Genomic DNA, 12,617 nt, shown 5'->3' with positions numbered 1-12,617 from the left:
CGGGCTGAGCAAGAACCGTTCTTACGTACGCATCAAAACCACAACGATAGTTCGTCAAGTTAGTGCTGTTTTAACCTTCTCAAGGACCGGGCGTAGTCACACTCGGTTCAACTAAAGTTGGAGAAACTGACACCCGCCAGCCACCTGTGTGCAAAGCACGTCGGTAGAACCAGTCTCGCGTAAGCGTACGCGTAATGTCGGTCCGGGCCGCTTCATCCAACAATACCGCCGAACCAAAGTATGACATGCTGGTAAGCAGTATGACTTGTATCGCCCACAACTCACTTGTGTTCTACTCGTGCATATAACATCTACGCATAAAACCTGGCTCGGATGCCACTGTTGGGGAACGTAGTAATTTCAAAAAAAATCCAACGCACAAGCAAGATCATGGTGATGCATCGCAACGAGAGGGGAGAGTGTGTCCACATACCCTCGTAGACCGAAAGCGGAAGCGTTAGCACAACGCGGTTGATGTAGTCGTACGTCTTCACGATCCGACCGATCCAAGTACCGAACGTACGGCACGTCCGAGTTCAGCACACGTTCAGCTCGATGACGTCCCGCGAACTCCGATCCAGCAGAGCTTCACGAGAGAGTTCCGTCAGCACGACAGCGTGGTGACGGTGATGATGTTGCTACCGACGCAGGGCTTCGCCTAAGCACCGCTACGATATGACCGAGGTGGAATATGGTGGAGGGGGGCACCGCACACGGCTGGAATAGATCAACAGATCAACTTATGTGTTCTAGGGTGCCCCCTGCCCCCGTATATAAAGGAGCAAGGGGGGAGGCCGGCCGGCCCCTGTAGGGCGTGCCAGGAGGAGGAGTCCTCCTCCTAGTAGGAGTATGACTCCCCTTTCCTACTCCTACTAGGAGGAGGAAAGGAAGGAGGAGAAGGAGAAGGAAGGAGAGGGAGGAAAAGGAGGAAAGGGGGGCCGGCCCCCTAGTCCAATTCGGTTTGGGCTAGGGGGGCCGCGCGCCCTACCTCCTATCTTCCACCACTTGACCCATGAGGCCCATTACTTCTTCCTCGTATTCCCGTAACTCCCCGGTACCCCCGAAAATACCCGAATCACTCGGGACCTTTCCGATGTCCGAATATAGTCGTCCAATATATCGATCTTTATGACTCGACCATTTTGAGACTCCTCGTCATGTCCCCGATCTCATCCGGGACTCCGAACTACCTTCGGTACATCAAATCACATAAACTCATAATACCGATCGTCACAGAACTTTAAGCGTGCGGACCTACGGGTTCGAGAACTATGTAGACATGACCGAGACACGTTTCCGGTCAATAACCAATAGCGGAACCTGGATGCTCATATTGGTTCCTACATATTCTACAAAGATCTTTATCGGTCAAACCGCATAACAACAACGTTGTTCCCTTTGTCATTGGTATGTTACTTGCCCGAGATTCGATCGTCGGTATCTTAATACCTAGTTCAATCTCGTTACCGGCAAGTCTCTTTACTCGTTCCGTAATGCATCATCCCATAACTAACTCATTAGTTGCAATGCTTGCAAGGCTTAAGTGATGTGCATTACCGAGTGGGCCCAGAGATACATCTCCGACAATCGGAGTGACAAATCCTAATCTCAAAATACGCCAACCCAACAAGTACCTTCGGAGACATCTGTAGAGCACCTTTATAATCACCCAGTTACGTTGTGACGTTTGGTAGCACACAAAGTGTTCCTCCGGTAAACGGGAGTTGCATAATCTCATAGTCATAGGAACATGTATATGTCATGAAGAAAGCAATAGCAACATACTAAACGATCAAGTGCTAAGCTAACGGAATGGGTCAAGTCAATCACATCATTCTCTAATGATGTGATCCCGTTAATCAAATGACAACTCATGTCTATGGCTAGGAAACTTAACCATCTTTGATTCAACGAGCTAGTCAAGTAGAGGCATACTAGTGACACTCTGTTTGTCTATGTATTCACACATGTACTAAGTTTCCGGTTAATACAATTCTAGCATGAATAATAAACATTTATCATGAAATAAGGAAATAAATAATAACTTTATTATTGCCTGTAGGGCATATTTCCTTCATCATCATCTCCCCCTGTCACGGTTGTTGGCAAGACGGAGAATACACCCAAAACCGATGTGGTGCCCCTTGGGGATAACAACCGCACCAAACCACGGCATGGCTAAGGCCACCGTTTCGGGGAGTGTTGGTTGGCTCGGTATTGTTTTGGTGCAACTACTTGTCGAAGGCATGATTCGGTTTTCCATGCTGGTGGTTTTGTTGCAGCTGCCGTTGGAGCTCCATCTTGTGATCTTCCGAGTTTCCCCCATGTCGCCTCCAGGCATTTTGTTTGCCTCGGTAGCATCCATCTTTTGCTAGTGTTGTCTTCTATGCGCTTATCGCAAAAGCGGTGTTGCATCATCCAACCATCGATATATCTATCTTGGTGGTTGATCTATGTGTTGTGTGGTAACCATATACTTTTTATTTTGCGTTTTATGAATTTCTTGCTTCGATGAGTTGTATCGCCTCTCAAGTTGTTAATGTTGTTAATCCGACTTTCAACATAAACTCGATTATGATTTCAATAAGGTCTCCGGCACAAGCCAACCCAATTTCGTCTGAATTGAGATCAATATACAGGTGCCGACCCCCTCGGGTGACCGACTGAAACAGTGAAAATGTGAAACCATACATCCGATCACCATTTTACATACCACGACAATACGAGCTCGAGATATAGCGTCCAGCGCATCATCTTATCCCCCTGCAATGGTTGTTGGCAAGATGGAAAACCCACCGGAAGAAAACCGGTGCGGTGCACCAAAACGCCGTTCACCGGAGAAACTCCGTGGGCCCCGGCCCCGCTTATAAGAGAGACGCACCCTCTGCTTCCCCGCGTCTCTAGAGCCGAGCCAACGAACGAACGCCGCAACTCCCTCCCTCTCTCCCTAAAAAAACTCCCTCTCCCTCCGAAACCGCGAGCGCCAGCGGGATCCACCGCAACCGAACGGACGGACGGACGGACGGCGCGGAGGGATCGACCGGTCGGCGCACACATGGGCATGCCCGGCGACGACTCGCGCTGCCGGAAGCACCCGCCAGCGCCCTGCGGCGGCGTGTGCCCGCACTGCCTCTGCGACCGCCTCCTCCGCCTCTGCCCAGACTGCGCGCGGACGCGCCCCTGCCCCTGCGCCTCCCCCTCCTCCCCCTCATCCTCGGCGTCCTCCGCCTCCGTTGGCCGGGTCTGCAGCCTCATCGAGCGGGAGCGCCGGATCGGGCGCTCGCGGTCCGTGGCCGGCGGCGCCGGCGCCGACGAGCGGCGCCGGTCCAGGGTCTGGGGCTGGGCCTCGTTCCGGAAGCCGGCGGCCGGCAGGAGCATGGAGTTGGAGAGCGAGGAGGAGCGCCGCGCCGCCGAGGACGCGGCGGCATTGGAGCGGTCGAGCTCCGCCTCCGCGGAGAAGCTGGCGCCCAAAACGGGCGGGTGGGGGCGGTTCCTTCCCGGCCCGATCAAGGCGCTGCGCCACCGCAAGTCGCGCGCTTCAGCCGGCGCCAGCGCCCGAGGCGATCGCCGGGAGGGCGTGAGGTGAGATCGCCGGCCGGCGCGCGGCTAGGTTGTCTTCTTTCCGTGCCTGTTGTGATGATCCATGGATCTCGTTGGTTGGTGATCCTGTAACCCTGAGTCGTCCCGGCCCCTTCGGGTCTCGCCCGTGATTATACATAATAAAGTTGTGCATAGAATGTGTTAGCTGATCCAATCCCATTCTTCCCCAGCCATGGAAATGGGGCTCCACATCCACAGCTCTTTCTGGTTCGGCAATGGCGATCGATTTCTCAACTGATCTGGGCGACGTTTCAATCTCCATAGATATATCGTAATCCCAGTGACGCATCTCGTGGCATGTACGGCCCGGCGCGCCGCTGCGAGGAGAATGTGTCCTGTAGCCGGCGTCACCGCGCCAGCGTCTCAGGACCGTCCTTTGCCAACAGTTTTGGCTGTTTCCGCGGGCTTCTGCATGCCGCCGTCCCGTCCGCACCATGGCGGCAGAGCACGGCGCGCACGCCACCGCCTCGTCATTTTCCGCTTGGGAAAGACCGATGGCGCTAGCCGAATGTGCGTGCGTGCCGATGGAGACGTCTCGCGAAGCTCTCTCTGTCTTGTGCACGTCCGCCGCGCAAAGCCGCTGTCCCGTTCGATGCCGACATGCGCGCCATGCCGTCGCGTGTCGCGCCCCTGGCGTGCCGTCGTGGGCCGCTGGGACGGGTGGGCATGGCCGGCCGCGTGGATACGTTCGAAGAGACGTCATGCGGCTGCTCTGTTTCGACCGCTTCCGTGTGTGTGTGCGCGAGCGCACGGACGGACTGCACGAGGCTGGGCCACACGTGCTGGCATGCAGCGAAAGTACTCCGTGGTGACGTCCGCTCTGCATGCACCCGTGGTGACCACTCGTGCGCAGCGCACGCATGCTGATGGCCGCCCGTACCACGTCGTAAGCGGGCGGCCAGGCGCCCCACACGCATCTACAATCGCACGCTACACGGTGTTCCAGAGGGTGGTCGATCAGCGTGTGAAAACAAGCAAGCCTGCTGCACCGGTCCAGCGGATCTGTGCGTGCGTGCGTGTGCGTGTCGTCCTATGCCAGGGACGGTCGGATGGGCTCTGCATCTGCATCACTGAATGCGTACCCTGTCTAAATTGGCGCGCGTACAGTAGGGACGCCATAGAACGAAGTTTGCGTTTCTTCCTACACCACACGCCGTGATATTCATATTCATTGCTCTTAAGAGTAACTCCAACGGGTGACCCATTTCATCCGCTGACGTCCGTTTGGGTCAGTGCGGACACAAAAGTCGGCCCACCACGCCGACCCAAACGGACGCGCATCCGCTTTTCGTCCGCGGGTGACTCATTCCCGGCCCATTTTTCAGCCTGATTTACGTCGGCGCGGACATGAGACGGGCGCGCGCTCGCCTTCTCCTCCCCCGGGCCCGGTGGTCTGTGGCACATCGGACTGTCCCTTTCCAACAGCAAACCCTCGCCCGCCTCCTTTGTCGCCGACGCCGCCGCCCATTTTATCAGGTGACTCTGCCAGCTGCCGGCGCCACAACATCCGCTCAGCAACGCCGCCACCGCCGTCTTGCCGCCAGGGAATCGACAGCTCCCCCCCCCCCCCCGACACAGCCGCGACCGCGACCAAGAAGCCGCCTCGCCGCCTCTCACTGGCACGCTTGTCGGACGCCGGCTGGGCAGCTAGCTGGTCCGTGCGCGCCGCGACTTCCTTCGTCGACGCCCACAAGTTGTTCGACAGTTTGCCAAGGTACAAAATGGACTCCGCCGACGAGTTTTTTTTCACAATTTCCTTTGCGACTCCAATGATTCGTCGTCCGATGACGAGGAGGAGATATTGGCTACCGTGTTGGTCCATCACCGCCTCAAATAGCCAGCGGCCGTTGTTCCGTGGCTTCATTCCGGGCCACCTTCCGGCGTTGAATCGCAACCAAGAGAGCAGGCATTTCCTTCTTTGGAAGGACTACTTTGATACAACAAATCCGTTGTTCAAACATCAGAAATTCCGCCGCCTTTTCCGTAGGAGTAGGCATCTTTTCAACCGTATTAGAGAGGGGGTGGTCGGCTACGATGATTATTTCGAGTGCAAATAGGATGCCGTTGGAAAGATTGGTTTCTCCTCTTATCAGAAATGCACTGTCGCCATCCGAATGCTTGCATACGAAGTGCCGGGTGATCTCATTGACGAGTACGTCCGTATGAGCGAGTCTACATGCCTAGAGTCCCCGTATAAGTTCTGCAAGGCTGTTATTGCTGTGTTTGGTCCTGAGTACTTGAGAGAGCCGGCTCCTGAAGAAACAACCTGTTTGTTGGCGATGAATGCCAGCAGGGGCTTCCCAGGGATGCTTGGCAGAATAGACTGCATGCACTGGGAGTGGAAGAACTGCCCTTCTGCTTGGCAAGGGCAGTACAAGGGCCATGTCAGGGCTTGCACTGCCATACTAGAGGCCGTGGCGTCTCAAGATCTCTGGATCTGGCACTCTTTCTTTGGCATGGCGGGATCACACAATGATATCAACGTGCTTCAGCGCTCGCCGGTGTTTGCTAGGCTTGCCGAAGGCAACAGCCCACCGGTGAACTTTACTATCAACGGCCACAACTACGACAAAGGATACTACCTGGGTGACGGTATCTATCCTCAGTGAACCACTATTGTGAAGACAATCCCCAACCCTGTTGGAGAGAAGAGGAAAAGATTTGCCCAAGAGCAAGAGAGTGCTAGGAAGGACGTTGAGTGTGCCATGGTGTTTTGCAATCTCGATGGGGCATCGTTCGGTATCCTGCTAATACCTGGAGCACGCAGAAACTGTGGGAGGTGATGACTGCTTGTGTGATCATGCACAATATGATGGTAGAAGATGAGCGTCCGGAATGTTTGTACGATCAAGGGTTTCAGTTTCAGGGTGAGAATGTTGTGCCTGAGCATGAAGGAGCGGCAACGTTTGAACAGTTCACCCAATTTCATCGTGACATGTGTGATTGGGAAATTCACGTGCAACTGCAAAATGATTTGATTGAGTATATGTGGGCTCATGTTGGCAACCAATAGATGTATCTTCTTTATTCGGCTTGCAAAACCATGTGAGACATTTTTACTTTTATTCGGCTTTTAAAACTATGCTATTTTATGCGGTTGAAACTATGTTATTTGACTATATATTTGAATGCAACAGTTGTGTGTGAAACAATGCAAAAATAAGCCATTTGTTGAAATAGGGCGGCCTGCCGGCCACGCCGGCACATATGAGTCGATGCGTTCGGCGCACTGCCGATCCAAAACTAAAACAGGACGGACGCCGAACGGACGACCGACCCAAGCAAACAAAAAAGGAACAAATTCGCCGTCCGTTTGAGTCGGGTAGTTAGAGTTGCTCTAAACCGCCATATTGGACGCAAGAGAGCACCGTGTCGTGCTGTCCGATCTGAGCGGCCCTGGTTTCGACCTAAACATGCTAGAGGCCCTACAGGTATGTGCCAAGCATGGAACAGTCATCTCACAAAATGAGAAAATGATGGCATGGTGCAGTTGATGCAAGTTTCCCCTACAATGATGGTATGGTGCAGTTGATGAGTAAGGTTATTGCGGATCTTCCACGGACCAAAACTACTACCTCCGTCCGAGAATAATTGTAAGAGAAATGGATAATCTTTTCTTCGTATCCAAACCGTGAAGTCAAAATCGTCTTGCAGAATAATAGGAGGAAAAGACCGCAAATTCAAATTTTACCAACAAAACAGAGATTATCCCGCTTCTGCCCAGTAGGAAAAGAAAACAAAGACACGAGAAGTCCATGAACGAAGAAGCTGTACTTTGATCGGTTCAACTCAGTTTGACTCCAATTACCTTGCAATGCATGGCTCTGGACATCATACCAGGTCCATGATCTCCAACCAACAGAGCTGTTGCACGGCAAATCTTGCCATTGCAAGAGTTTTAAGATATACAAAGTCAAGTCATTTATTTTGAGACGGAGGGAGTACATTGTTTTTCACGGTCATGTGTTGGTATAAACCATGCTTTAGAGTCGGCTGAACCCACCTCACTCATAACTATGAATAAGACTTTCTATGTCACAACCAAGAATCGCTTGATGTTACTTAAAGATTTGTGCAGTTGCAAAATGAGAAAATATTGATCATATGGCTATAACTATTTCTAAGTTGACTCAGACATGATCATTGCATGGCTCTGCTATTTCCCAGGCGAAAATAATTTTTTTTATTTCAATTTATATTCTAAAATTTCTTTCTACTTCCAAAAGCTTCCTTTACACGTCGATTCTTTTTAAAGCAAATGAAAAATAGATTCTGATGAAGCAGTTAACCTATTTTTCAAAAAAATTGCGGAATAAACTAATTCAAATAAGGGTACGAGGTTCAATATCATAGCAGTTTCCATGTAGTACGGCCAAGGAATCTGATCAAGAACTCTTTGTGCTCTAAAAACAAAGCAAAACTATTTGATAAAGAAGTTGGTTATGATCACGACTTTTGTAATCATTTGCAGGGGTTTAGTTTCGTTGATCTGATGTTTTAAATACTGTTGATGGAGAAAACTTTTCATGAAAAAGAGTAAAATAAGCCACTGCTCACTTCATTTCAAAATAATTGAAGATCTAGTTTTTTATAAGTCAGAAAAAATTAAGTTTGATCGGTAATCCACTTCTGAGCCCAGGCTCAGCTGCACTCGCCTTGACGAAAAAAACAAAACAAATACTAAAACAATTCAAAAAATCCCAATTTTTTTGGGTGGTAGATAATTTGATGTGTGAGGTTCTCTCCAATTTTCAAATAATTTAGACATTTGAGTAGCTCTCAGCAAAAAAGACAAATTCGGGGTTTGTAAAAATGTTTACTGTTCACGCACTACTCTGATCTGATTTGTCTTTTTTGCTGAGATCTGATCAGATGTCCAAATGAACTAAAAATTGGAGCGAACCTCCGCATCAAATTATCTACCATCCCAAAAAATTGGAATTTATTGATTTTTTATAGTATTTGTTTTGTTTTTTTATGACCGGGTGTAGATGAGTCTCGGCACCGAAACGCCGCACTCAAGTTTGATCAACTATACAAAAGATGCTAAGATCTACAAACCAAAAACACATAATACGGAAATATATCTCATAAAGAATCTCGTAAGACTAAATTTGTCGTTCTTTATGTTAATATATATTTCTATAGACTTGATCAAACTTAAATAAGTTTGACTTAGATAAATCCGGAAAATTGAATTATGTTGGAACAGAGGAGAAAAGGGCAAACCCTAGTAGGCTCCTGCGGGCGTCAACTAGTGGGGGCTCCGCCCACACGAGTAACGGTAGACTGGCCCAGTTCGGGGCTTCGCTGTGCGCTAATGTATTCTCGTTCATTTTTTTACCGTGGCTTTTGTGTTTTTGCTTTTATCGGTTTTATGTTTTGTTTATCTTATTTCTAGTTTTACTTATTTATTTTTATTATTGTTTCCTTTTTCTTTTTTTTTTGGAAAAACTTTCGATCTATTCATCAACGGTCAAGGTACTATAAAAAATGCCGGTCCAGGTCCATAGACAATCTAGCGACAACTACAAGCACTGGAGCGAGCTGAAGGCGCATCGCTGTCATCGCCCCTTCATCACCGGAGCCGGGCAAACTTTTTTGTGGATGACAGTCGAAAAATCGTCGTGCTAAGGCCTTAGAGGACCAACGCACTAGAACAGCAACCGCCGCCGATGAAGAGAAGCATAGAACGGAATGATTCAACCTATAGACACACCAACATAGACAAACAAAGATCAGATCCAACCGGACCCATCGAACGCAAACGCAAACCGAATCCGGGAGATCAGCCGGAGACAAACCTACACACGCCCTTCGGCGACGCTAGAAGCATCATCGGAATGGCGGCTAGGCAGGGAGAAACTTATTCCATCTTGAAGGAGTCGCCGTCGCCTCGTCTTCCCGAGCATGACACAAACCCTACCAAAACTCAAAACAAACTCTAAAAACGAAGCCCTCCCGTCGGCAAGGACCAGGATCCACCGTACCTCCATGACCCTAAGGCCACGGGATACGAGGCAGCCCAGCGGGAGGAACCAAAGCCCTAATCGCTTGCCCATGAGAGCAGCGCAGGCATACACATATGGGAGTCTTCCCTTGTTTATTTTTTCTTTCTCTTCTGACGTATTTTTTCTGGATTCGATTTTTCTCTTTATTTATATTTTGCACTTTTTTTAGTTTTGGTAATTAAAGTCTCTAATGTATGGTGAACTTTTTCAAATGCACACTGGACAGTTATATAATATACATTGAACTTTTTTAAATACAGTGAACATTTTGTAATACTGATCGAACTTTTTTTATATATGTTGAAGTTTTTTTAATGTATGGTGAACATTTTTCTAATACAGGCTGTTTTTTTAACACATACTAAACCTTTTTTTTATTTTTTTATTATGCAAATAGTTTTTTTAATTATTTAGATATGTAAAAAAACATTTATTTTTATGGAAAAAAACGACAGTTTGTTTCATGAGAACCCCCAACATTAAAACCATAGGGAACTGTTTAAGTGAGACTCGCCTGAATGGGCCGGTCAGTTTGTGCCTGGTTCAGGCGAAGCCCTCGAGAGGGAGCTGCTATGGGTTGCTTCTAGCAAGCAGTACGTACTTCTGCTCTTTTCGTTTTTTATTCCGGTTGGTTTAACTTTAATTAGAACAACGAATGATAAATAAAATCATGAATTAGAAAAAATGCTGTATATTTAATAAAAAATTTCTTGAAATTTGGAAAGTTTCAGAAATCGTAGAACAATTTCATGAATTAAAAAATGTTTGCGTATTACAAAAGAACTTTCACGAATTTGTAAATTTTTAGTGAATGATATTTGAAATTTTTTCATGTATTTTTAATGAAAAACTATTGTTCATGAATTCGAATAAAAATAATAACTAATATATAAAATTCCCATGAATTCAATTTTTTTGCGTATTTGACAAAATATTCAAATTTTATAAAAATTTCATGAATTAAAAAATTACGTATTTGGAAAAAAGAAAACAATACAAAAGAATAAAGAGTGAAAAAAAAATTCACAAACCTTGCCGAAACTAAACACAAGGTTTAAGAAACTTCCCAAAACCAGCCACTTGTTTACGCCCCGTGCGGCCGAATGTAGTGCTTTAGCGAGCGCTGGCGCTGGTATTGCTCGCAAAGAGCGACCCATAGTTTTTGCGTCTACTTGATGTAAACGAGCGTCAAGCAGGAGATCTCTAAGAAGAACTACCGCGAATCAGAGAAAAGCTTGCCATTGTATGGGTGATTGGGCAGCTTGAAGTGAAAATGTCCCCCGAGAAAAAAGACCCCTCAGGAAAAAAATCGAAGTGAAAAGATATAGGCGTCGATTTCTGTGAGCGGGCTTGTTCCAAACTTCTTTAACGTTCACTGTTCAAGTTATTGAAATTGAGTTTTTCTATTTCGTGTTGCCAGCCCAAGATTCTTTGGTTTTCCCTCTGCGCTTCGAATGCGCCGTGATCTTGTAGCTTTTTGTTTACTAAAAAAAAATGCAAACTAAGTATAAAATTACTTTGGTTTCTTCCTTTTGCTCCCCGCTTTGTAACATACTTTGTAAGGAATAAAAGTTACGGTAGAACTATTGTTCTACGGTTCATAGCTTCAAAAAATCTTAGATTGTTCGGTTTATCTTGCGGTGGAAACAATCAACAAGTGACGGCTGCACACATTTCATAAGCTAATGACTTCAGCACGCAGTTAATCAAGTTGCACATTTTTACATCCAAAGACAAGTAGAGACACCGAGATCAAACGCCAACGGGACACACAGCTTAACTTAACTAAGTGGACTGCAAATGTTAAGCGGTACGCATTCATCGAAGTAACTGGCATTGGCACGAGCAGTGAATCAATACATAAATCACAGACGTGCAGAAAAATCGGATGCGGAAATGTGCAAGTCGTGCGCGCTCCCAGTGCCACGACCACCTGACGACGGCTGCGAATTACTACGGACTGTCACACCTCGGCATGCATCAAAGACGATCAACCACCATCAGGTCGGTGCAGCTATCTCAGCACGGCGAAGCCTCCGAGCGCGGTGACGAGCACGAGCGGGACGACGGAGGCCCAGAGCACCACCTTCCCCTTGCCGCGCCGGCCGTGCGGGTCGCCGGCGACCCAGAAGCCCGTGGCCACCTCCACCGCGCCGAAGACGACGACGGCGGCGAGGATGACGTAGTAGGCGGCGACGAGCAGCCCGTGCCCGTCGAGGAGGAAGACGCCGGCCGGGGCCCTGAAGAAGGCGAGGTACAGAGCGGCCGAGGACTTGGCGATGCCGCCGCCGACCAGGGCGCGCTGCAGCTTGGCGTCGTCGTGCACGGCGTCGACCATGCCCGCGGCGGGTGCGTGTGGCAGCGGGTCCGGCATCTCGATGCTGACACAGTCCATTGCTTGCTTATCAGTGTGTTCTCTCGGCTCGCTCTGGATTTTGGGAGAAGGTGAGGCAGAATGTGAGCTCGTATATATAGGCGATGCGTGACCGCAGGGGAAGCCCGATGCGGCAGAGCCCGATGCCGAGCCCGAGCCCGGCAGTCCGATGCGCATGTTGACTTTTGGTCAATCTTATACTATAAGCATTTTTTTGGGTGTGTGTGTGTGAGAGAGAGAGCAAGCAGAGGACTGATTGATCGGGGTGTGGCTTTGAACAGCAGGCAGGCCGTGCCCGTGGGTTCCCGTGGCCGAGCCCGACGCAACCACTAGGCACCAGAATAGGAAATAATTTCTACGATTAGACGAGCCGAGCCAAGCAGACGCTGTCGTGTTGTCAGAGTGAAGGCGCTGGCTGGAATGCCGAGTCGGCGATGCTGCCGATGCCCGATGTGGAAGTGCGGCATTCCGCGCAGCAGACCTGCAAGGACCCACGGCACGCACTAGACAACCACCCGTCGGCCCCGGTGCGGGATCCCGTTCATCCAATGGCCTATCGGAAACCCGCTTCTGGATCGGCTAACGTGTCGGAGCCCCAATGGAGTACTCGAAATATACCCAGCCCCTGGCCA

The 12,617-nt window shown here is 49.1% G+C and overlaps 1 protein-coding gene across 1 annotated transcript; it reads left to right on the top strand.

The window, feature by feature from the left end:
• The first annotated feature begins 2,613 nt into the window (after positions 1-2,613).
• On the top strand, positions 2,614-3,754 carry LOC109749689 (uncharacterized). Its single transcript, XM_020308636.4, has one exon. It carries the CDS (start codon positions 3,056-3,058, stop codon positions 3,584-3,586), a length of 531 nt encoding a protein of 176 aa, XP_020164225.1. The 5' UTR covers positions 2,614-3,055; the 3' UTR covers positions 3,587-3,754.
• The last annotated feature ends 8,863 nt before the right edge of the window (positions 3,755-12,617 follow it).

The sequence above is a fragment of the Aegilops tauschii genome, chromosome 2 (assembly GCF_002575655.3).
Source record: "Aegilops tauschii subsp. strangulata cultivar AL8/78 chromosome 2, Aet v6.0, whole genome shotgun sequence".
Classification (NCBI taxonomy): domain Eukaryota; kingdom Viridiplantae; phylum Streptophyta; class Magnoliopsida; order Poales; family Poaceae; genus Aegilops; species Aegilops tauschii.
Note: the sequence above shows the minus strand (reverse complement) of the source record. Positions and strands in the feature narration are given on the sequence as shown.